Source organism: Oncorhynchus kisutch, linkage group LG27 (assembly GCF_002021735.2).
Source record: "Oncorhynchus kisutch isolate 150728-3 linkage group LG27, Okis_V2, whole genome shotgun sequence".
NCBI classification, from domain to species: Eukaryota; Metazoa; Chordata; class Actinopteri; order Salmoniformes; family Salmonidae; genus Oncorhynchus; species Oncorhynchus kisutch.
This window is the reverse complement of record NC_034200.2, coordinates 43,117,173-43,142,231: the sequence shown is the minus strand read 5'-3', so window position 1 is coordinate 43,142,231 and position 25,059 is coordinate 43,117,173. Positions and strand designations below refer to the sequence as shown.

Sequence of the window (25,059 nt, the reverse complement as noted above, 5' to 3'; positions counted from 1 at the left end):
TCTGTATGTCTCTGGTCTTAGCTGGACCACAGCCTCTGGTACTGTATGTCTCTGGTCTTAGCTGAACCATCTGGTACTGTATGTCTCTGGTCTTAGCTGGACCATCTGGTACTGTATGTCTCTGGTCTTAGCTGAACCATCTGGTACTGTATGTCTCTGGTCTTAGCTTAACCATCTGGTACTGTATGTCTCTGGTCATAGCTGAACCATCTGGTACTGTATGTCTCTGGTCTTAGCTGAACCATCTGGTACTGTATGTCTCTGGTCTTAGCTTAACCATCTGGTACTGTATGTCTCTGGTCATAGCTGAACCATCTGGTTCTGTATGTCTCTGGTCTTAGCTGGACCATCTGGTACTGTATGTCTCTGGTCTTAGCTGGACCATCTGGTACTGTATGTCTCTGGTCTTAGCTGAACCATCTGGTACTGTATGTCTCTGGTCTTAGCTGAACCATCTGGTACTGCATGTCTCTGGTCTTAGCTGAACCATCTGGTACTGCATGTCTCTGGTCTTAGCTGAACCATCTGGTACTGTATGTCTCTGGTCTTAGCTGGACCATCTGGTACTGTATGTCTCTGGTCTTAGCTGAACCATCTGGTACTGTATGTCTCTGGTCTTAGCTGAACCATCTGGTACTGTATGTCTCTGGTCTTAGCTGAACCATCTGGTACTGTATGTCTCTGGTCTTAGCTGAACCATCTGGTACTGCATGTCTCTGGTCTTAGCTGAACCATCTGGTACTGTATGTCTCTGGTCTTAGCTGGACCATCTGGTACTGTATGTCTCTGGTCTTAGCTGAACCATCTGGTACTGTATGTCTCTGGTCTTAGCTGAACCATCTGGTACTGTATGTCTCTGGTCTTAGCTGAACCATCTGGTACTGTATGTCTCTGGTCTTAGCAGAACCATCTGGTACTGTATGTCTCTGGTCTTAGCTGGACCACAGCCTCTGGTACTGTCTGTCTCTGGTCTTAGCTGAACCATCTGGTACTGTATGTCTCTGGTCTTAGCTGAACCATCTGGTACTGTATGTCTCTGGTCTTAGCTGGACCACAGCCTCTGGTACTGTATGTCTCTGGTCTTAGCTGAACCATCTGGTACTGTATGTCTCTGGTACTGTATGTCTCTGGTACTCTATGTCTCTGGTTCTGTATGTCTCTGGTCTTAGCTGGACCATCTGGTACTGTAAGTCTCTGGTCATAGCTGAACCATCTGGTTCTGTATGTCTCTGGTCTTAGCTGGACCACAGCCTCTGGTACAGTATGTCTCTGGTCTTAGCTGAACCATCTGGTACTGTATGTCTCTGGTCTTAGCTGGACCATCTGGTACTGTATGTCTCTGGTCTTAGCTGAACCATCTGGTACTGTATGTCTCTGTTCTTAGCTGGACCACAGCCTCTGGTACAGTATGTCTCTGGTCTTAGCTGAACCATCTGGTACTGTATGTCTCTGGTCTTAGCTGGACCATCTGGTACTGTATGTCTCTGGTCTTAGCTGAACCATCTGGTACTGTATGTCTCTGTTCTTAGCTGGACCACAGCCTCTGGTACTGTATGTCTCTGGTCTTAGCTGAACCATCTGGTACTGTATGTCTCTGGTCTTAGCTGAACCATCTGGTACTGTATGTCGCTGGTCTTAGCTGGACCATCTGGTACTGTATGTCTCTGGTCTTAGCTGAACCATCTGGTACTGTATGTCTCTGGTCTTAGCTGAACCATCTGGTACTGTAAGTCTCTGGTCATAACTGAACCATCTGGTTCTGTATGTCTCTGGTCTTAGCTGGACCACAGCCTCTGGTACTGTATGTCTCTGGTCTTAGCTGAACCATCTGGTACTGTATGTCTCTGGTCTTAGCTGGACCATCTGGTACTGTATGTCTCTGGTCTTAGCTGAACCATCTGGTACTGTATGTCTCTGGTCTTAGCTTAACCATCTGGTACTGTATGTCTCTGGTCATAGCTGAACCATCTGGTTCTGTATGTCTCTGGTCTTAGCTGGACCATCTGGTACTGTATGTCTCTGGTCTTAGCTGGACCATCTGGTACTGTATGTCTCTGGTCTTAGCTGAACCATCTGGTACTGTATGTCTCTGGTCTTAGCTGAACCATCTGGTACTGCATGTCTCTGGTCTTAGCTGAACCATCTGGTACTGCATGTCTCTGGTCTTAGCTGAACCATCTGGTACTGTATGTCTCTGGTCTTAGCTGGACCATCTGGTACTGTATGTCTCTGGTCTTAGCTGAACCATCTGGTACTGTATGTCTCTGGTCTTAGCTGAACCATCTGGTACTGTATGTCTCTGGTCTTAGCTGAACCATCTGGTACTGTATGTCTCTGGTCTTAGCTGAACCATCTGGTACTGTATGTCTCTGGTCTTAGCTGGACCACAGCCTCTGGTACTGTCTGTCTCTGGTCTTAGCTGAACCATCTGGTACTGTATGTCTCTGGTCTTAGCTGGACCACAGCCTCTGGTACTGTATGTCTCTGGTCTTAGCTGAACCATCTGGTACTGTATGTCTCTGGTACTGTATGTCTCTGGTACTCTATGTCTCTGGTTCTGTATGTCTCTGGTCTTAGCTGGACCATCTGGTACTGTAAGTCTCTGGTCATAGCTGAACCATCTGGTTCTGTATGTCTCTGGTCTTAGCTGGACCACAGCCTCTGGTACAGTATGTCTCTGGTCTTAGCTGAACCATCTGGTACTGTATGTCTCTGGTCTTAGCTGGACCATCTGGTACTGTATGTCTCTGGTCTTAGCTGAACCATCTGGTACTGTATGTCTCTGGTCTTAGCTGAACCATCTGGTACTATATGTCTCTGTTCTTAGCTGGACCACAGCCTCTGGTACTGTATGTCTCTGGTCTTAGCTGAACCATCTGGTACTGTATGTCTCTGGTCTTAGCTGAACCATCTGGTACTGTATGTCTCTGGTCTTAGCTGGACCATCTGGTACTGTATGTCTCTGGTCTTAGCTGAACCATCTGGTACTGTATGTCTCTGGTCTTAGCTGAACCATCTGGTACTGTATGTCTCTGGTCTTAGCTGAACCATCTGGTACTGTATGTCTCTGGTCTTAGCTGAACCATCTGGTACTGTATGTCTCTGGTCTTAGCTGAACCATCTGGTACTGTATGTCTCTGGTCTTAGCTGGACCACAGCCTCTGGTACTGTATGTCTCTGGTCTTAGCTTAACCATCTGGTACTGTATGTCTCTGGTCATAGCTGAACCATCTGGTTCTGTATGTCTCTGGTCTTAGCTGGACCACAGCCTCTGGTACTGTATGTCTCTGGTCTTAGCTGAACCATCTGGTACTGTATGTCTCTGGTCTTAGCTGGACCATCTGGTACTGTATGTCTCTGGTCTTAGCTGAACCATCTGGTACTGCATGTCTCTGGTCTTAGCTGAACCATCTGGTACTGTATGTCTCTGGTCTTAGCTGAACCATCTGGTACTGTATGTCTCTGGTCTTAGCTGGACCATCTGGTACTGTATGTCTCTGGTCTTAGCTGAACCATCTGGTACTGTATGTCTCCGGTCTTAGCTGAACCATCTGGTACTGTATGTCTCTGGTCTTAGCTGGACCACAGCCTCTGGTACTGTATGTCTCTGGTCTTAGCTGAACCATCTGGTACTGTATGTCTCTGGTCTTAGCTGAACCATCTGGTACTGTATGTCTCTGGTCTTAGCTGGACCACAGCCTCTGGTACTGTATGTCTCTGGTCTTAGCTGAACCATCTGGTACTGTATGTCTCTGGTCTTAACTGAACCATCTGGTACTGTTTGTCTCTGGTCTTAGCTGAACCATCTGGTACTGTATGTCTCTGGTCTTAGCTGAACCATCTGGTACTGTATGTCTCTGGTCTTAGCTTAACCATCTGTTACTGTATGTCTCTGGTCTTAGCTTAACCATCTGTTACTGTCTGTCTCTGGTCATAGCTGAACCATCTGGTTCTGTATGTCTCTGGTCTTAGCTGGACCACAGCCTCTGGTACTGTATGTCTCTGGTCTTAGCTGAACCATCTGGTACTGTATGTCTCTGGTCTTAGCTGAACCATCTGGTACTGTATGTCTCTGGTCTTAGCTGGACCATCTGGTACCGTATGTCTCTGGTCTTAGCTGAACCATCTGGTACTGTATGTCTCTGATCTTAGCTGAACCATCTGGTACTGTATGTCTCTGGTCTTAGCTGGACCACAGTCTCTGGTACTGTATGTCACAAACTCACAGAACAGGACCGCAGAGTACTGAAGTGGTAGGCCACACAAACTCACAGAACAGGACCGCAGAGTACTGAAGTGGTAGGCCACACAAACTCACAGAACAGGACCGCAGAGTACTGAAGTGGTAGGCCACACAAACTCACAGAACGGGACTGCAGAGTACTGAAGTGCGTAAAGCATAAGAATCATCTGTCCTCGGTTGCAACACTCACTACCGAGTACCAATCTGCCTCTGGAAGCAACGTCAGCACAATAACTGTTCGACTGGAGCTTCATGAAATGGGTTTCCATTGCCGAGCAGCCGCACACAAGCTAAGATAAGATGAGATATAAGATAAGCTAAGATCACCATGCATAATGCCAAGCGTCGGCTGGAGTGTAAAGCTCGCTGCCATTGGACCCAGGAACCGTTGAAAAGTGTTCTCTGGAGTGATGAATCACGCTTCACCATCTGGCAGTCCGACGGACGAATCTGGGTTTGCGGATGCTAGGACAACGGTATCTGCCCGAATGTATAGTGCCAACTACTGTATAAAGATTGGTGGATGAGGAATAATGGCCTGGGGCTGTTTTTCGTGGTTTGGGCTGGGCACCTTAGTTCCAGTGAAGGGAAATCTTAATGCTACAGCATACAATGACATTCTAGACTATTCTGTGCTGCCAACTTCGTGGAAACAGTTTGGAGCAGGCCCTTTCCTCTTCCAGCATGACAATGCCCACGTGCACAAAGCGAGGTCCATACAGAAATAGTTTGTTCAGATCGGTGTGGAAGAACTTGACTGGCCTGCGCAGAGCCCTGACCTCAACCCCATTGAACACCTTTAGGATGAATTGAAATGCAGACTGTGAGCCAGGCTTAATCGCTCAACATCAGTGCCGACCTCACTAATGCTCTTATGGCTGAATGGAAGCAAGTCCCCGCAGCAACGTTCCAACATCTAGTGGAAAGCCTTCCCAGAATTGTGGAGGCTGTTATAGCAGCAATGTTCCAACATCTAGTGGAAAGCCTTCCCAGAATTGTGGAGGCTGTTATAGCAGCAATGTTCCAACATCTAGTGGAAAGCCTTCCCAGAAGAGTGGAGGCTGTTATAGCAGCAATGTTCCATCATCTAGTGGAAAGCCTTCCCAGAAGAGTGGAGGCTGTTATAGCAGCAAAGGGAGGGACCAACTCAATATTAATGCCCACAATTAAGGAATGAGATGTTTGATGAGTAGGTGTCCACATACTTTTGGCCATGTTGTGTATTTTTTTTGGTGCAGGTTTGTGGGACGCTCTTAAAGGGAAATGAATCCTTATGAGTAAGGAACTATGACAATAATTCAAATAAACACTTTAATCTATAAAAAAAATGTTTGTCACAGAAAATAGATGATTTGCAGTATGGATCAGATGAGATGGAGGTCATTACCACTAATAAGGACATTTTAGATATGCCGCAGAATGTTTAAACACACCAAGATGTTCCACAGTTCAACAAAAAGGTTTTGGGAAGTACTGTTCTATTGTAATTCCACTCTATAGATTAGATCTACAGTTGAAGTCGGAAGTTTACATACACCTCAGCCAAATACATTTAAACTCAGTTTTTCACAATTCCTGACATTTAACCAGAGTAAAAAATTGTTTAAGGTCAGTTAGGATCACCACTTTATTTTAAGAATGTGAAAAGTTAGAATAATAGTAGAGAGAATTATTTATTTCAGCTTTTGTTTCTTTCATTATATTCCCAGTGGGTCAGAAGTTTACATACACCCAATTAGTATTTGGTAGTATTGCCTTTAAATTGTTTAACTTGGGTCAAATGTTTTGGGTAGCCTTCCACAAGCTTCACACAATAAGTTGGATGAATTTTGGCCCATTCCTCCTGACAGAGCTGGTGTAACTGAGTCAGGTTTGTAGGACTCATTGCTTGCACATGATTTTTCAGTTCTGACCACAAATGTTCTATAGGTTTGAGGTCAGGGCTTTGTGATGGCCACTCCAATACCTTGACTTTGTTGTCCTAAAGCCATTTTGCCACAACTTTGGAAGTATGCTTGGGGTCATTGTCCATTTGGAAGACCCATTTGCGACCAAGTTTTAACTTCCTGACTGATGTCTTGAGGTGTTGCTTATATATTTCCACATAATTGTCCTTCCTCATGATATCATCTATTTAGTGAAGTGCATCAGTCCCTCCTGCAGCAAAGCACCCCCACAACATGATGCTGCCACCCCCGTGCTTCAAGGTTGGGATGGTGTTCTTTGGCTTGCAAGCCTCCCCCTTTTTTCTCCAAACATAACGATGGTCATTATGGCCAAACAGTTCATCAGACCAGAGGACATTTCTCCAAAAAGTACGATCTTTGTTCCCATGTGCAGTTGCAAACCGTAGTCTGGCTTTTTTATGGTGGTTTTGGAGCAGTGGCTTCTTCCTTGCTGAGCGGCCTTTCATTTAATGTCGATATAGGACTTGTTTTACTGTGGATATAGATACTTTTGTACCTGTTTCCACCAGCATCTTTACAAGGTCCTTTGCTGTTGTTCTGGGATTGATTTGCACTTTTCACACCAAAGTACGTTAATCTTTAGGAGACAGAACGCGTCTCTGTCCTGAGTGGTATGACGGCTGCGTGGTCCCATTGTGTTTATACTTGCGTACAATTGTTTGTACAGATAAACGTGGTACCTTCAGGCATTTGGAAATTGCTCCCAAGGATGAACCAGACTTGTGGAAGTGTACCATTTTTCTTCTGAGGTCTTGGCTGATTTATTTTGATTTTCCCATGATGTCAAGCAAAGAGGCACTGAGTTTGATGGTAGGCCATGAAATACATCCACAGGTTTTTATTTTTATTTTTATTTTATTTCACCTTTATTTAACCAGGTAGGCTAGTTGAGAACACCTTTATTTAACCAGGTAGGCTAGTTGAGAACACCTTTATTTAACCAGGTAGGCTAGTTGAGAACACCTTTATTTAACCAGGTAGGCTAGTTGAGAACACCTTTATTTAACCAGGTAGGCTAGTTGAGAACACCTTTATTTAACCAGGTAGGCTAGTTGAGAACACCTTTATTTAACCAGGTAGGCTAGTTGAGAACACCTTTATTTAACCAGGTAGGCTAGTTGAGAACACCTTTATTTAACCAGGTAGGCTAGTTGAGAACACCTTTATTTAACCAGGTAGGCTAGTTGAGAACACCTTTATTTAACCAGGTAGGCTAGTTGAGAACAAGTTCTCATTTGCAACTGCGACCTGGCCAAGATAAAGCATAGCAGTGTGAGCATACAACAAAGAGTTACACATGGAGTAAACAATGAACAAGTCAATAACACAGTAGAAAACAAAGGGGGGGTCTATATACAATGTGTGCAAAAGGCATGAGGAGGTAGGCAAATAATTACAATTTTGCAGATTAACACTGGAGTGATAAATGATCAGATGGTCATGTACAGGTAGAGATATAGGTGTGCAGAAGAGCAGAAAGGTAAATAAATAAAAACAGTATGGGGATGAGGTAGGTGAAAAGGGTGGGCTATTTACCAATAGACTATGTACAGCTGCTGCGATCGGTTAGATAGCAGATGTTTGAAGTTGGTGAGGGAGATAAAAGTCTCCAACTTCAGCGATTTTTGCAATTCGTTCCAGTCACAGGCAGCAGAGTACTGGAACGAAAGGCGGCCAAATGAGGTGTTGGCTTTAGGGATGATCAGTGAGATACACCTGCTGGAGCGCGTGCTACGGATGGGTGTTGCCATCGTGACCAGTGAGCTGAGATAAGGCGGAGCTTTACCTAGCATAGACTTGTAGATGACCTGGAGCCAGTGGGTCTGGCGACGAATATGTAGCGAGGGCCAGCCGACTAGAGCATACAAGTCGCAGTGGTGGGTGGTATAAGGTGCTTTAGTGACAAAACGGATGGCACTGTGATAGACTGCATCCAGTTTGCTGAGTAGAGTGTTGGAAGCCATTTTGTAGATGACATCGCCGAAGTCGAGGATCGGTAGGATAGTCAGTTTTACTAGGGTAAGCTTGGCGGCTTGAGTGAAGGAGGCTTTGTTGCGGAATAGAAAGCCGACTCTTGATTTGATTTTCGATTGGAGATGTTTGATATGAGTCTGGAAGGAGAGTTTGCAGTCTAGCCAGACACCTAGGTACTTATAGACGTCCACATATTCTAGGTCGGAACCATCCAGGGTGGTGATGCTAGTCGGGCATGCAGGTGCAGGCAGCGACCGGTTGAAAAGCATGCATTTGGTTTTACTAGCGTTTAAGAGCAGTTGGAGGCCACGGAAGGAGTGTTGTATGGCATTGAAGCTTGTTTGGAGGTTAGATAGCACAGTGTCCAAAGACGGGCCGAAAGTATATAGAATGGTGTCGTCTGCGTAGAGGTGGATCAGGGAATCGCCCGCAGCAAGAGCAACATCATTGATATACACAGAGAAAAGAGTCGGCCCGAGAATTGAACCCTGTGGCACCCCCATAGAGACTGCCAGAGGACCGGACAGCATGCCCTCCGATTTGACACACTGAACTCTGTCTGCAAAGTAATTGGTGAACCAGGCAAGGCAGTCATCCGAAAAACCGAGGCTACTGAGTCTGCCGATAAGAATATGGTGATTGACAGAGTCGAAAGCCTTGGCAAGGTCGATGAAGACGGCTGCACAGTACTGTCTTTTATCGATGGCGGTTATGATATCGTTTAGTACCTTGAGTGTGGCTGAGGTGCACCCATGACCGGCTCGGAAACCAGATTGCACAGCGGAGAAGGTACGGTGGGATTCGAGATGGTCAGTGACCTGTTTGTTGACTTGGCTTTCGAAGACCTTAGATAGGCAGGGCAGGATGGATATAGGTCTGTAGCAGTTTTGGTCCAGGGTGTCTCCCCCTTTGAAGAGGGGGATGACTGCGGCAGCTTTCCAATCCTTGGGGATCTCAGACGATATGAAAGAGAGGTTGAACAGGCTGGTAATAGGGGTTGCGACAATGGTGGCAGATAGTTTCAGAAATAGAGGGTCCAGATTGTCAAGCCCAGCTGATTTGTACGGGTCCAGGTTTTGCAGCTCTTTCAGAACATCTGCTATCTGGATTTGGGTAAAGGAGAACCTGGAGAGGCTTGGGCGACGAGCTGCGGGGGGGGCGGAGCTGTTGGCCGAGGTTGAAGTAGCCAGGCGGAAGGCATGGCCAGCCGTTGACAAATGCTTATTGAAGTTTTCGATAATCATGGATTTATCAGTGGTGACCGTGTTACCTAGCCTCAGTGCAGTGGGCAGCTGGGAGGAGGTGCTCTTGTTCTCCATGGACTTCACAGTGTCCCAGAACTTTTTGGAGTTGGAGCTACAGGATGCAAACTTCTGCCTGAAGAAGCTGGCCTTAGCTTTCCTGACTGACTGCGTGTATTGGTTCCGGACTTCCCTGAACAGTTGCATATCACGGGGACTATTCGATGCTATTGCAGTCCGCCACAGGATGTTTTTGTGCTGGTCGAGGGCAGTCAGGTCTGGGGTGAACCAAGGGCTGTATCTGTTCTTAGTTCTGCATTTTTTGAACGGAGCATGCTTATCTAAAATGGTGAGGAAGTTACTTTTAAAGAATGACCAGGCATCCTCAACTGACGGGATGAGGTCAATGTCCTTCCAGGATACCCGGGCCAGGTCGATTAGAAAGGCCTGCTCACAGAAGTGTTTTAGGGAGCGTTTGACAGTGATGAGGGGTGGTCGTTTGACTGCGGCTCCGTAGCGGATACAGGCAATGAGGCAGTGATCGCTGAGATCCTGGTTGAAGACAGCGGAGGTGTATTTGGAGGGCCAGTTGGTCAGGATGACGTCTATGAGGGTGCCCTTGTTTACAGAGTTAGGGTTGTACCTGGTGGGTTCCTTGATGATTTGTGTGAGATTGAGGGCATCTAGCTTAGATTGTAGGACTGGCGGGGTGTTAAGCATATCCCAGTTTAGGTCACCTAACAGAACAAACTCTGAAGCTAGATGGGGGGCGATCAATTCACAAATGGTGTCCAGGGCACAGCTGGGAGCTGAGGGGGGTCGGTAGCAGGCGGCAACCGTGAGAGACTTATTTCTGGAGAGAGTAATTTTCAAAATTAGTAGTTCGAACTGTTTGGGTATGGACCTGGAAAGTATGACATTACTTTGCAGGCTATCTCTGCAGTAAACTGCAACTCCTCCCCCTTTGGCAGTTCTATCTTGACGGAAGATGTTATAGTTGGGTATGGAAATCTCTGAATTTTTGGTGGCCTTCCTGAGCCAGCATTCAGACACAGCAAGGACATCAGGGTTAGCAGAGTGTGCTAAAGCAGTGAGTAAGTCAAACTTAGGGAGGAGGCTTCTGATGTTGACATGCATGAAACCAAGGCTTTTTCGATCACAGAAGTCAACAAATGAGGGTGCCTGGGGACATGCAGGGCCTGGGTTTACCTCCACATCACCCGCGGAACAGAGAAGGAGTAGTATGAGGGTGCGGCTAAAGGCTATCAAAACTGGTCGCCTAGAGCGTTGGGGACAGAGAATAAGAGGAGCAGGTTTCTGGGCATGGTAGAATATATTCAGGGCATAATGCGCAGACAGGGGTATGGTGGGGTGCAGGTACAGCGGAGGTAAGCCCAGGCACTGGGTGATGATGAGAGAGGTTGTATCTCTGGACATGCTGGTAGTAATGGGTGAGGTCACCGCATGTGTGGGAGGTGGGACAAAGGAGTTATCAGGGGTATGAAGAGTGGAACTAGGGGCTCCATTGTGAACTAAAACAATGATAACTAACCTGAACAAACAATTGGTACACTTCCAATTGACTCAAATGATGTCAATTAGCCTATCAGAAGCTTCTAAAGCCATGACATCATTTTCTGGAATTTTCCAAGCTGTTTAAAGGCACAGTCAACTTAGTGTAGTAAACTTCTGACTCACTGGAATTGTGATACAGTGAATTATTCGTGATATAATCTGTCTGTAAACAATAGTTGGAAAAATGACTTGTGTCATGCACAAAGTAGATTTCCTAACTGAATTGACAAAACTATAGTTTGTTCACAAGAAATGTGTGGAGTGGTTGAAAAACTAGTTTTAATGACTCCAACCTAAGTGAATGTAAACTTCTGACTTCAACTGTATATATATTACACCCCGTACATAACTAGAGACATTATTAACATTAGTGTGTCTCATCCACTTACTTGTTGAGCAGCAGTTCGCTGGCGGTCAGCTCAGTGGTCAGAGAGGGCAGCAGGTGATCGTCCAGATAGTCTGACCGGCTGGTGTCTGGGGTCATCGCCATCATCCTCTTATCGTCCCTGTCGCTCTCATCCTCACTCACCTCCAGTCGGTCAAAGCTCACCGCCTCCATGACAAAAATAATAACAATTAATTTAGTTTACCCTTTTCATTATACAACAATTACCAAGGGCTACCGTGTGAGCAATCAAATTATCAATCAATCAATCAAATGTATTTTATAAAGCCGTTTTAACAAGTTGTCACAAAGTGTTTTACAGTAAACCGGCCCGACCCCAAAAAGCAAGCAAAGCAGAAGTGAAAAACTCTCTAGAACGGAACCAACTCAGAGTGACAAAGGACATAGAGAACCTTGTTGTAGCTGGAAGGCATGTCAGTGTCCGAGGTGTTTGGAGCATCCGAGGTGTCCAGCTGACCCGCCCGGTCCCGCTCCTCTGTGTTCCGGTACTCTTGCCGGACACCTCCATCGTCACTGTCAGTGGTACAGTCCTGGGACCCTGATCGAAGGGCCAGGAAGGTCGAAGTTGGACCATCTACCCTGAAGGAGGGGACCTCCACTGGGCCTGGAGTCTCCCATGGATCCCACTGTCCCTGGTCCCTCTCCTCCTCAGTGGTCACTCCACCACCACCACTCCACCAGGGGCTTCCCTCAGCCCCCTCTGTCTCCGGATGTGAGGGTCCCAAGGGTTCGTTCTGCCTGTCCTCCCCCAGGTCCTGTTCGTCATCCACCTCCTCGATGGTGTCATTGGTGCCTTGCCGTGAATAGAGAGTGATGCACTGAGTCGCCTCGCTGTGGGGGACAGACAGACAGACAGGAAGTTACTGGTTACTGTCACTCCTCAGTACTGTATTCCCACAGTTGAGAGTATTTGGGTGACACTCACTCAACAGGCCAATGTATCGTTATGTAGTTTCAAACATTGGTTGAGAGAACAGAAAGCATGACTGACAAAGTGACATCGTATTCAACGTGAAGGGAATAATCCTATTCATCAAAAACAATCATATTGACAGTAGTTTGTGAAGTTTGAGGAACAGAAACAAACCACATATAATGATGAGAATAATCAGCAACCCATAAACAGAACATGGGTGATAATCAACGACCCATAAACAGAAAGTGGGTGATAATCAACAACATAGGTGATAATCAACAACCCATAAACAGAACATGGGTGATATTCAACAACCCATAAACAGAACATGTGTGATAATCAACAACCCATAAACAGAACATGGGTGATAATCAACAACCCATAAACAGAACATGTGTGTGTGAGGGGAGGAAGAGGAGGAGGAATAAGAGGAAGAGGTTTTTGGCTTGGACCAGGCACCTGGACACTTGGCTACTGCTGCTGTCAGTCGACTTGGAAGCGTCCAGGCCGTAAATCTTACAGAGTTTGGGCCGGACACGCTCGCTGGTTTTGGGAATAGGAACGTCTGGCGGCATTCCGTCCAGCTCGTCCAGCGTGTCTTGGCGGGAGAACAGCATGGTGGCCTCAGTGTAGGCACTGACGGAGAGATGAGAAATAAAGGAGTGGAATGACACAATGGTTACAACATGGCTTTCACATGACACGGCTAACGATGTGGAAGTTTCCAAATGGTAAAGTTGGTGGGGAGGTTATGGCCGAATGCACTGTAGAATGTGATTCCTCACCTCTCAGCCTGTATCCTGAAGATACTGATCAAGCCATAGAATGACATATAGAATACAATAACAGGATATCTCAATAACAGGATATCTCAATAACAGGATATCTCAATGACAGGATATCTCAATAACAGGATATCTCAATAACAGGATATCTCAATAACAGGATATCTCAATAACAGGATATCTCAATAACAGGATATCTCAAGCACTCTACTCAGTCTCTCGAAGATACAGTGCCGTGAAAAAGCATTTCCCCTCTTTCTAATTATCTCTATTTTTGCATATTTTTAATACTGAATGTTATCAGATCTTCAACCAAAACCTAATTCATTTGAATTTGTATTGAACATTTATTTAACTAGGCAAGTCAACTATTAGATAAAGGGAACCTGAGTGAACAAATAACACAACGATTACATACCTGTATATATTATTTCATAAATAAAGTTATGCAAAATCCCTGTGTGAATAAGTAATTACACTCATTAACTGGTTGTGCCACCTTTAGCTGCAACGACTCCAACCAAACACTTCCTGTAGTTGGTGATCAGTCTCTCACGTCGCTGTGGAGGAATTTTGGCCCACTCTTCCATGCAGAACTACTTTAACTCAGCGACATTTGTGGGTTTTCAAGCATGAACTGCTAGTTTCAAGTCCTGCCACAGCATCTCAATTGGGATTAGGTCTTGACTTTGACTAGGCCGTTCCAAAACTTAGTGTTCTTGGGCACAGGGACTATGGTGGCCTGCTTGAAACATGTTGGTATTACAGACTCAATCAGGGACAGATTGAAAATGTCAGTGAAGACACTTGCCACTTGCCAGTTGGTCAGCGCATGCTCGGAGTACACGTCCTGGTAATCCGTCTGGCCCCGCAGCCTTGTGAATGTTGACCTGTTTAAAGGTCTTACTCACTTCGGCTACGGAGAGCGTGATCACACATTCATCCGGAACAGCTGACGCTCTCATGCATGCCTCAGTGTTGTTTGCCTCAAAGCGAGCATAGAAGTAATTTAGCTCGTCTGGTAGGCTCGTGTCACTGGGCAGCTCGTGGCTGTGCTTCCCTTTGTAGTCTGTAATGGTTTGCAAGCCCTGCCACATCCGACGAGCATCAGAGCTGGTGTAGTACGATTCGATCTTTGTCCTGTATTGGTGCTTTGCCTGTTTGATGGTTCATCAGGAGGGCATAGCAGGATTTCTTATAAGCTTCCGGGTTAGAGTCCCCCACCTTGAAAGCGGCAGCTCTACCATTTAGATCAGTGCGAATGTTGCCTGTAATCCATGGCTTTTGGTTGGGGTATGTGCGTACAGTCACTGTGGGTACGACGTTCTCGATGCACTTATTGATAAAGCCAGTGACTGATGTGGTGTACTCCTCAATGCCATCGGAAGAATCCCACAACATATCCCAGTTTGACCTAGCCTAGCAGTCCTGTCACCATAGCATCTCCCACCTGTAGCACACGCTCCAGCAGGTATATCTCTCTAGTCACCCCCAAAACCAATTGTTTCTTTGGCCGCCTCTCCTTACAGTTCTCTGCTGCCAATGACTGGAACGAACTACAAAAATCTCTGAAACTGGAAAAACTTATCTCCCTCACTAGCTTTAAGCACCAACTGTCAGAGCAGCTCACAGATTACTGCACCTGTACATAGCCCACCTATAATTTAGCCCAAACAACTACCTCTTTCCCTACTGTATTTAACCTGGTTAAATAAAGGTGAAATAAAATAAATAAAAAATCTGCTTCATCTGAGCACATTTTTATAGACCGAGTCACAGGTGCATCCTGCTTTAATTTTTGCTTGTAAGCAGGAATCAGGAGGATAGAGTTGTGGTCGGATTTACCAAATGGAGGGCGAGGGAGAGCTTTGTACGTGTTTCTGTGTGTGGAGTACAGGTGATCTAGAATCTATCTTGTTTTGTTAAGATCTATCTTGTTTTCCCTCTGGTTGTACATTTAACATGTTGATAGAGATTAGGTAGAACTGATTTAAGATTCCCTGCATTAAAGTCTCCGGCCACTAGGAGGCGCCACCTCTGGGTGAGCAGTTTCCTGTTTGTTTATTTCCTTATACAGCTGACTGAGTGTCCTCTTTCACCCCATCTGCTAAACTAACCCTGATTCAGATGACCATCCTACCCATGCTAGATTATGGAGAAGTCATTTATAGATCAGCAGGTAAGGGTGCTCTCGAGCGGCTAGATGTTCTTTACCATTCGGCCATCAGATTTGCCACCAATGCTCCTTATAGGACACATCACTGCACTCTATACTCCTCTGTAAACTGGTCATCTCTGTATACCTGTCGCAAGACTCACTGGTTGATACTTATTTATAAAACACTCTTAGACCTCACTCCCCCCTATCTGAGATATCTACTGCAGCCCTCATCCTCCACATGCAACACCTTTTCTGGCAGTCACATTCTGTTAAAGGTCCCCAAAGGGTTAGAAGAAGCCTACATAACCAACCAATAAAGTCAAATTTAACATCCATATAATTGGCCAGCTATATAAACTGTAATATTGATTTATCCTGCAATAGATGGGGTTCAATTGGTAACATACATTTTGTGTCTTCATCTAATGCCTCTTAACTATTGGCACCGCAGAGGTTGACACGACTGGGTTTCCAATTGAGGATATCCGACTGTATCATGCACACCCTTGTAGTTGCACCAATTCGTCGGCTGTGTTCCCTCACGCCAATGAGGAAGCTCAACAAAGTGAGGGTGTTAACGGCGGTTAAGGGGAAAGTAATCTAAAAGTACCTGAATGTAATCAGATTACAATTGTGGACAGGTAACTAGTAACTGTAACAGTTTACATTTAGAAAGTAACCTACCCAAACCTGCTTACCTGGATATACTATCCCTGGAGGCCATAGACACAATGGAGTCCTGGCTCTCCATACGATAGCTGCCTCTCCTTCTACGGACCCTGTGAGACCACGACACACTGTCCTCCTCAATGAGCCGGTCCAGACTAGAGCCCTGCGACATGTATATACGCATCTGCTTCTGGTAGTACACATGGATACTGTCTCTGGATGGGACATTACCCTGTAGGGGAATTACAGATTAATATAGGTTACATATAGGTTATATATATGTTGTCATTGATTGATCTGCTTCTGGTAGTACACATGGATACTGACTCTGGACAGGATGTTACCCTCTAGGGAGTGGTTCTATGGTCAAGATCGTCACTGATTCTCAATTTTGCTATTTTTTTGTTTTTTTCTTAAGGGGTGGATCAGCTTTAATATTGCGGAAAGATTGTTGCTTCCATCAATGTAATTGTCTGCATCATTTCCAATCCCCCATATATTTATATATATATATTTAAAAAAATAAGAAATTAAAATATATATATATATATATATATTTAAAAAAAATATATATATATATATATATATGTATGTATACATAAACATTCATAAAAATACACATATATACTTTTTTAAGAATATACCTTCATTATTCCCCCAAGCCCAACCACCCTTCCCCCAATTGGAGTAAACTAATAAACACTCAGGCTTCTACCTTCAGTTTATACATCTTATACACATTTTACAGACACAATCTATTTTACAACAGTTATATTTTGTTTGTTTTTAGTCCTTCCTCTATTTCTGATGTCCATCCAGTTTGATTTCTATTTGTAACTGTGCTATTTCACAACATTTCTGAACCTTTATACATTTTACAGACCCCGTATGTTTTACATTGTTTATCTTGTTATTAGTCCCACCCTTCAGCGCCATTCAACCCCTCCCATCTATCTCTCAACATCATCCATTTCGGATTTCTATTTGCCATAGATTTTTCAACTGTGCTGTGATGCTTCACAAAAGTACTGAACCTTTCTATTCTCATAGCTTCTACAGATTGTAAATTAAAAATAATTTTTTTTTGCTAAAATAATTATTATATTATTGATTGATTGACTAGGGCTTTTCAAATCACCCAGTATTGCTGTCTGCAGCGTTAGTTATAGGCAAATGTTGCAATTCTTCAGGCATTACTGGACTTTTTCCCCCTTCTACTTGCCTCTTCCATTTTTGTGGTAATGCTGCAATTAGTTGGTTGCAATTTTGGGTAGAACAGACATTTCCATATGTCTGTGTTAGCTGCATGTGTGCCATAACTACACCAGTCCTATTTATGATATAATTTACAAAAATTATACTTAAAAAAATATATATATATTGATTTTTAAATATTTTTTATCAATTAGTATATTTGAGTTTAACCACAATATTTGTTGTATTATTGTTCTGTCTTTTCAGGTGGATTAAACTGAAATTGCAACCAACTTTCTAAGGCTTGTTTAAAAAAATAACAATATTTTGGAGATGATTTTCAAACAACCGAAAGTGAGCAGGTGTAATCTGAATAAAGGGGAAAAGGCCCTTCCTGAATATAGGACGAGACATTCCTACCAATATACTAGAGAACCATTTTGGATTTAAGTATAACTTTGTATGACTGATGCCTTTAGTGAGAGGTCTAATGCTTTAATATTTAATCATTTCTGCCCTCCGAATTCATATTCATTATATAAATAGGCCCTTTTGATTTTGTCTGGCTTACCATTCCAAATAAAATGGAATATTTTTGGTTCATATAATTTAAAAAGCAGGTCACTAGGTGTAGGCAAAACCATAAGCAAATAGGTCAACTGTGATATAACTAAGGAGTTAATCAGGGTGATTTTTCCACAAATAGACTGGTATTTTCCTTTCCATGGTAGCAAGATCTTATCTATTTTTGCTAACTTTCTATAAAAATGTATTGGAGTGAGATCATTTCTTTCTTTCGGGATATGTATATACCAAGTATATCCATATCCCAGTCAGACCATTTTATTGGTAAACTGTTTTGGTAATGTAAAAGTTAAATCTTTTAGTGATCCAATACGTAATATGGTACATTTATCATAATTTGGTTGTAATCCAGAAAGGATAGAACAAGTATCTAGATCCTCTATGAGGCCGTGGAGAGACTCTAATTGTGGTTTTTAAAAGAAAACATGAATCATCAGTTTACAAGGAAACCTTTGTTTTTAAGCCAAGTCTAATCCCTTTATATTATTGTTGGATCTAATTTTAACAGCTAACATTTCAATGGCAATAATAAACAGATATGCCGATAGTGGACAACCTTGTTTTACTCCTCTTGATAGTTTAACACTTTCTGAGATGTAGCCATTATTTACTATTTTAAACCTAGTGTTACTATACATAACTTTAACCCATTTTATAAGAGATTCTCCAAAATTGAAATATTCTAGGCATTTATATATAAACTCCAGTCGTACTTCATCAAAAGCCTTTTCAAAATCAGCTATGAAAACCAGGCCTGGTTTCCCCGATATTTCTAGTGTTCTATTGTTTCCAGTATTTGTCTTATATTATCTCCAATGTATCGTCCATGTAATAAACCTGTCTGATTAGGATGAATAATAATATCTGACAAAACCTTTTTAATTCTATGCACCAAGCATTTTGCTCGAATTTTTGCATCACAACACTGAAGTGTAACAGGCCAGATCTTTATATACACCACTTGGGTCTTGTTTCAGTAATAATGATATATGACCTTCTTGTTGCATGTCTGATAATCTACCATTTATATAGGAGTGGATAAAACATGGTAATAATGGTCCTTTGAGTATATCAAAAGGTTTAGTATACTTCCACTGGTATGTCATCCAGTCCTGGAGTTTGGTATACTTCCACTGGTATGTCATCCAGCCCTGGAGTTTGGTATACTTCCCCTGGTATGTCATCCAGTCCTGGAGTTTAGTATACTTCCACTGGTATGCCATCCAGTCCTGGAGTTTAGTATACTTCCACTGGTATGCCATCCAGTCCTGGAGTTTGGTATACTTCCACTGGTATGCCATCCAGTCCTGGAGTTTAGTATACTTCCACTGGTCTGCCATCCAGCCCTGAAGTTTTCTCAGCCTTAAAGGCTTTAATTGCATCAAGAAGTCCCTCCTCTGTAATTTGGGCTTGACATGAGTCTTTCTGTACAGATTTTAATTTTAATTTGACATTATTAATAGGGAAAAAATCCATACAATTAGTTTGTCAGTGGAGATGGAGGAGACTGAAATGAAAACATATTCTGAAAGTACTTTACTTCCTCTTTAAAAATATCATTCGGTGAATCATGTGACTCCATCATTCATTTGGTGAATCATGTGTGACTCCATCATTCATTTGGTGAATCATGTGACTCCATCATTCATTTGGTGAATCATGTGTGACTCCATCATTTGTAACAAGTTTCAACATATTTTGTTTGGTAGCATTTCTGTTGATGATAATTTGGTTCATTTTTCCCCATATTCCATTCAGTTCTCTTTATTTTTATAATCTATTACACTGGATCTTTCTGGAATAAATTCCTCAATTTCTTTGTGTTTTTCCTCTAACGTATTCTGTGCCTCTATGGTACAGTTTTTATTGCTATCTAACTGTACTGTTCGTCCTTCAATTCCCTTTGTTAATATGGACTCTTTTGATCTAAATTGCTTTTGTTTTAGAGATGCGTACTGAATTGCATGGCCTCTAAAGGCACATTTAAAAGTGTCCCATAGAGTAAGGGTATCTGCAGGTTATGTCTAAAAAAAGTATGTTATAAATTCTTCTGTCCTAGTTCTAAACAAGTTATCATCTAGTAGGCTTTGATTAAATTTCCAATATCCTCGCCCACATAGAAATTCTGTAAGAGTAATATATATGCCAATTATGTGATGATCCGACCGCATTCTGTCCCCTATCAAAACTTTTAAAACTTTTGGTGCCAGAGACAATGACATAAGAAAGTAATCAAGATGCTTGATTAAGCCTCCGCCATGTACAGTGGGGCAAAAAACTATTTAGTCAGCCACCAATTGTGCAAATTCCCCCACTTAAAAAGATGAGAGAGGCGTGTAATTTTCATCATAGGTACACTTCAACTGTGACAGACAAAAAAGTGTTGGAGCGAGGATATTGGAAATTTAATCAAAGCCTACTAGATGGACAGAAGAATTTACAACAGACTTTTTTAGACATAACCTAGGTTGAGGGGGCAGTGCAGCTCTTGGTCTCTGACTGCATTTTGGCTGCATACAGACCGCTTACAGCAGGCCTATAAAACAGTTAGGGACTTCTCTTTAGTATCCCTTTAGTATCTGGGTCATTCAGGTGGGTGTCTAGGGTATAGGGTTGTGAACCGTTCCATCAATATAGGATCATAAATAAATTAGATGTATAATTTATTTTTAAAATGTAGTTCCCAATTATAGGACAATAAATACATTTAATGAATAATTTATTTTAAAACACTGTTCCACCATGATAGGACAATAAATAAATAAGATGTATAATTCATTATAAAAGTATATCCACCATCTGAACAGCATTGAAAGCTCTCCCACAGCAATACATTGGTTCTGGGATATGCAACCATTTCCTTTCTCACTCAACGCTACACTTTCCCTAACACCAAAAAACACACATCACGCCATCCACACATACTGGGCCTTCTGTTTACTGTGTTTTTTATCTCACCACGCCATCCACACATACTGGGCCTTCTGTTTACTGTGTTTTTTATCTCACCACGCCATCCACACATACTGGGCCTTCTGTTTACTGTGTTTTTTTATCTCACCACGCCATCCACACATACTGGGCCTTCTGTTTACTGTGTTTTTTATCTCCACCATATTGAATTAGTGCTTTTGTGTTCCAATTAGTGAGCTTTGAAGATAGACAGAAAAGCTATATTTTTTGTTGTGTTATTACAATCCATAACTGGGCTAGAATTGTGTGTTTCCTTATTTGTTTCCTAAATAGCCATGGATTAGTCTTTGTGTCTCTGAACAACTGGTTGTCAATATACGGTTTATTGACTACGAGAGCTACTCGTTTCCCTTTCAATCTATTTTCCTTGAAAATTGGATACAGAACTTTACGCATGTTCTGCAATTTCCTTCGGGAACTGGTCATTCGTTCAGTTTCCTTCGGGTACTGGTCATTCGTTCAGTTTCCTTCGGGAACTGGTCTTTAGTTCAGTTTCCTTTGGGAACTGGTCATTCGTGCCAGCAAGTCTTTTACCCAGGCTTTTAGCCATTATTTGATCTTTAAAGAAAGCAAATTTGGCAATGATTGGCCATTCATACCTCTGCCCTCTCTGTCCGAAGCGGTGTACATGTTCAAGTTGGATTTTATCGATAGCTTCGTGTGGGATCTGAAGCGCTGTGAAGAGGAACTCTCTAACTACACATTCAGGAACTTCTCCTTCTTTCTCTTGGACACCTGTAAGTACCAGATTCTCTCTCATGGATCTAGTCTGTATGTCAAGTAAGGCTTCTCTCAGAACGGCGTTCTCCTTTTCAAGTTCATTAAATTCAGTTCATTAAATTGACTGTCTTGACTTGTTTGTGTCTTTCTCCAGTATCGCAGCTTTTTCATCACTCATCCCAAGGCCTACAACTCTTTTATATCCTCACTGACTAATTCAAGTATACCCAGTCGACACAGTTTGTCAGTTATTGATTTTAACAAATGGGTTTCGACCATTACCATTCCTGGTAGTGAAAATATGAAATCATCTGTAGAAGAGTCACGTTTTCGTTTTTTAACAGGTTGCCCTGTCTTACTCTCCGTCATGTAGAGACGGGTTCCCCTGTCTTACTCTCTGTCATGTTGAGATGGGTTCCCCTGTCTGCGAGAGAGCGAGAGAGAGAGAGCGAGAGAGAGAGAGCGAGAGAGAGAGCGAGAGAGAGAGCGAGAGAGAGAGCGAGAGAGAGCGAGAGAGAGAGCGAGAGAGAGAGCGAGAGAGAGAGCGAGAGAGAGCGAGAGAGAGAGCGAGAGAGAGAGCGAGAGAGAGAGCGAGAGAGAGAGCGAGAGAGAGCGAGAGAGAGAGCGAGAGAGAGAGCGAGAGAGAGAGCGAGAGAGAGAGCGAGAGAGAGAGCGAGAGAGAGAGCGAGAGAGAGAGCGAGCGAGCGAGAGAGAGAGCGAGAGAGCGAGAGAGCGAGAGAGAGAGCGAGCGAGCGAGAGAGCGAGCGAGAGAGCGAGAGAGCGAGAGAGAGAGGTACCTTTTTGACCTCTCTAGTGAGCATGCATCTCTCAATGCGCAGCACGGTGGAGATGTCTATGTGTTCTCTACACACGTTGTTCATCCACTTGGTAAAGCTCTCCACCGTGGTCTGGAACAACACCCAGGTGAACTGGATGATGTTGAACACTCGCTTCAAGACGTTGTCTGGTGGGACGTAGGAAAGAGAAGTTACATTTACCGTACACTCTTAGTCAAAGCGACATACAATCAGTCTATTCAAATTAAAGTAGTCATAATACCAGTCTATTCAACTGAAGAAGTCATATCAACTCACAATCACATTGCTATTGACCATCATTGACTCTGAGTAAACTATAGTAAGGATAATATATATGTATGTAAATGATTTATATTGAATCGAGGTTGGTCTCTCCATCTATGTGGTTTTGACATGTGTTGTGGATATAACTATAAACTGGGTAGTTAGGCTCATGAATGCTGTTGGCTGAAATCCATGGTATATTGAAGCAATAAGACCTGAAGGAGTGTGGTATATGGCCAATATACCACGGCTAAGGGTTGTTCTATAGCCCTTAGCCGTGGTATATAGGCCATATACCACAAACCCCAGAGGTGCCTTATTGTTATTATCAACTGGTTACCAACATATGTAGAGCAGTAAAAATACATGTTTTGTCGTACCCGTAGTTTACGGTCTGATATACCACGGCTGTCAGCCAATCAGCATTCAGGCCTTATTGCTTCAATATACTGCAGTATTTCAAAGGGGCTGTGGTACCCACCTGGTCCATCAGACTTCTTTTCCTCTCCTCCCTTCTGATCCTCCTCTGTCTCTCCGAACTCTATAGTCACATGACCTACAGAATAACAACACAAAACAATAACATATAGAGAATAACACAACAAAACAATAACATACAGAGAATAACACAAAACAATAACGTATAGAGAATAACACAACAAAACAATAACATACAGAGAATAACACAAAACAATAACGTATAGAGAATAACACAACAAAACAATAACAAAACAATGACTTACAGAGAATAACACAAAACAATGACTTACAGAGAATAACACAAAACAATAACGTATAGAGAATAACACAACAAAACAATAACAACAAAACAATGACTTACAGAGAATAACACAAAACAATAACGTATAGAGAATAACACAACAAAACAATAACAACAAAACAATGACTTACAGAGAATAACACAAAACAATAACGTATAGAGAATAACACAACAAAACAATAACAACAAAACAATGACTTACAGAGAATAACACAAAACAATAACATATAGAGAATAACACAACAAAACAATAACATATAGAGAATAACACAACAAAACAATAACAACAAAACAATGACTTACAGAGAATAACACAAAACAATAACATATAGAGAATAACACAACAAAACAATAACATATAGAGAATAACACAACAAAACAATGACTTACAGAGAATAACACAAAACAATAACATATAGAGAATAACACAACAAAACAATAACAACAAAACAATGACTTACAGAGAATAACACAAAACAATAACATATAGAGAATAACACAACAAAACAATAACATATAGAGAATAACACAACAAAACAATAACTTACAGAGAATAACATAATGATACAATAACTTACAGAGAATAACACAACAAAACAATAACTTACAGAGAATAACACAACAAAACAATAACTTACAGAGAATAACACAACAAAACAATAACTTACAGAGAATAACACAACAAAACAATAACTTACAGAGAATAACATAATGATACAATAACTTAATGCACATATAACAGAGTAGATTTGGATTATAATTACTGTGCTTGTATGAGCAGTAAGCACCCGTTCTACTAGATAATATTCTGGGGTACACGTTTGGGCTGCCCACTCTCGCCCTGCCTTTTCACAACCAAGCCTCTTTTGATAGGGCTGAAGACCTCCACAGTACATTACTTACATTATGAATAGACTGGCAATCAAGAATATAGTGTGTATGCTTCTTTATACCACTGACTGGCTTATTCTTCTGATTAGGCTTGCATAATTCTGCTAACTTTACCAAAATTCACAGGTTTTTCCACAAATCCAGGTTGGAATACTCTTGGAATCAGGATGGAATAAGCAGAAAATCGAGGAATCCTCCAAACGGGGTTTCTGGAAAGTCTGGTCGTTTTGGGAAAGTTACCCGACTTTTACAACCCTACTCCTGATTAACTTCCTTCTTGTGTTTGTCTCCTGGTTCATAATTTGTGATTCTCTCTCTTGGTCTACCTCTTCCAGAACCCACACTCACCATCCATCTTGTCCTTTTTGCGTTTGTCTCTCTTGGTGTACCTCTTCCAGAACTTGTGCTTCTCTTTGCTTTGTTTCTTCATGGCTGTCTTGGAGTCTGTTATCCAGACATGGTAGACAAACTGGGACAGTACAGTACAGGAAGCACAATGTTAGAGTTTGAACATAAAGAGACGGATCGTAATTTGAGATGTGTATGCTTAACTCCAACTATCTGTTGATGCTGACAGAAGATTTGTACGAAAACGTGAGAAACACACACTGATTTCAAGTTAGGATTCAATTCAATCAAAGGAATGATTCAGAGGGGTTGGGTTAAATGGTGAAGACATGCTGAGGACACAGGATACAAACTGAGGATACAGACTACACATGCTGAGACACAGGATACAATCTACACAGACTGAGGATACAGACTACACATGCTGAGGACACAGGATACCGTCTACACAGACTGAGGATACAGTCTCACAGGCTATGGTAAGAGGAGATGCTGAATCTATTGTTTTTGTACCTTGGCTGCCCTGATTACATACTGAAAGATTGCTT

The 25,059-nt window shown here is 42.6% G+C and overlaps 1 protein-coding gene across 1 annotated transcript in view; it reads right to left on the bottom strand.

Annotated features, from left to right (window-relative positions):
• Positions 1-25,059, bottom strand: part of LOC109884233 (piezo-type mechanosensitive ion channel component 2-like) — a 243,994-nt gene that overhangs the window by 59,503 nt on the left and 159,432 nt on the right. Inside the window, exons 35-42 of the mRNA XM_031806768.1 lie at positions 24,512-24,632; positions 22,973-23,047; positions 22,207-22,373; positions 15,967-16,169; positions 12,782-12,958; positions 12,085-12,237; positions 11,799-11,985; positions 11,390-11,553 (exon numbers count right to left, since the gene is read on the bottom strand). Coding sequence (XP_031662628.1) covers positions 11,390-11,553; positions 11,799-11,985; positions 12,085-12,237; positions 12,782-12,958; positions 15,967-16,169; positions 22,207-22,373; positions 22,973-23,047; positions 24,512-24,632 — 1,247 coding nt within the window. The remainder of the gene's footprint in view (positions 1-11,389; positions 11,554-11,798; positions 11,986-12,084; positions 12,238-12,781; positions 12,959-15,966; positions 16,170-22,206; positions 22,374-22,972; positions 23,048-24,511; positions 24,633-25,059) is intronic.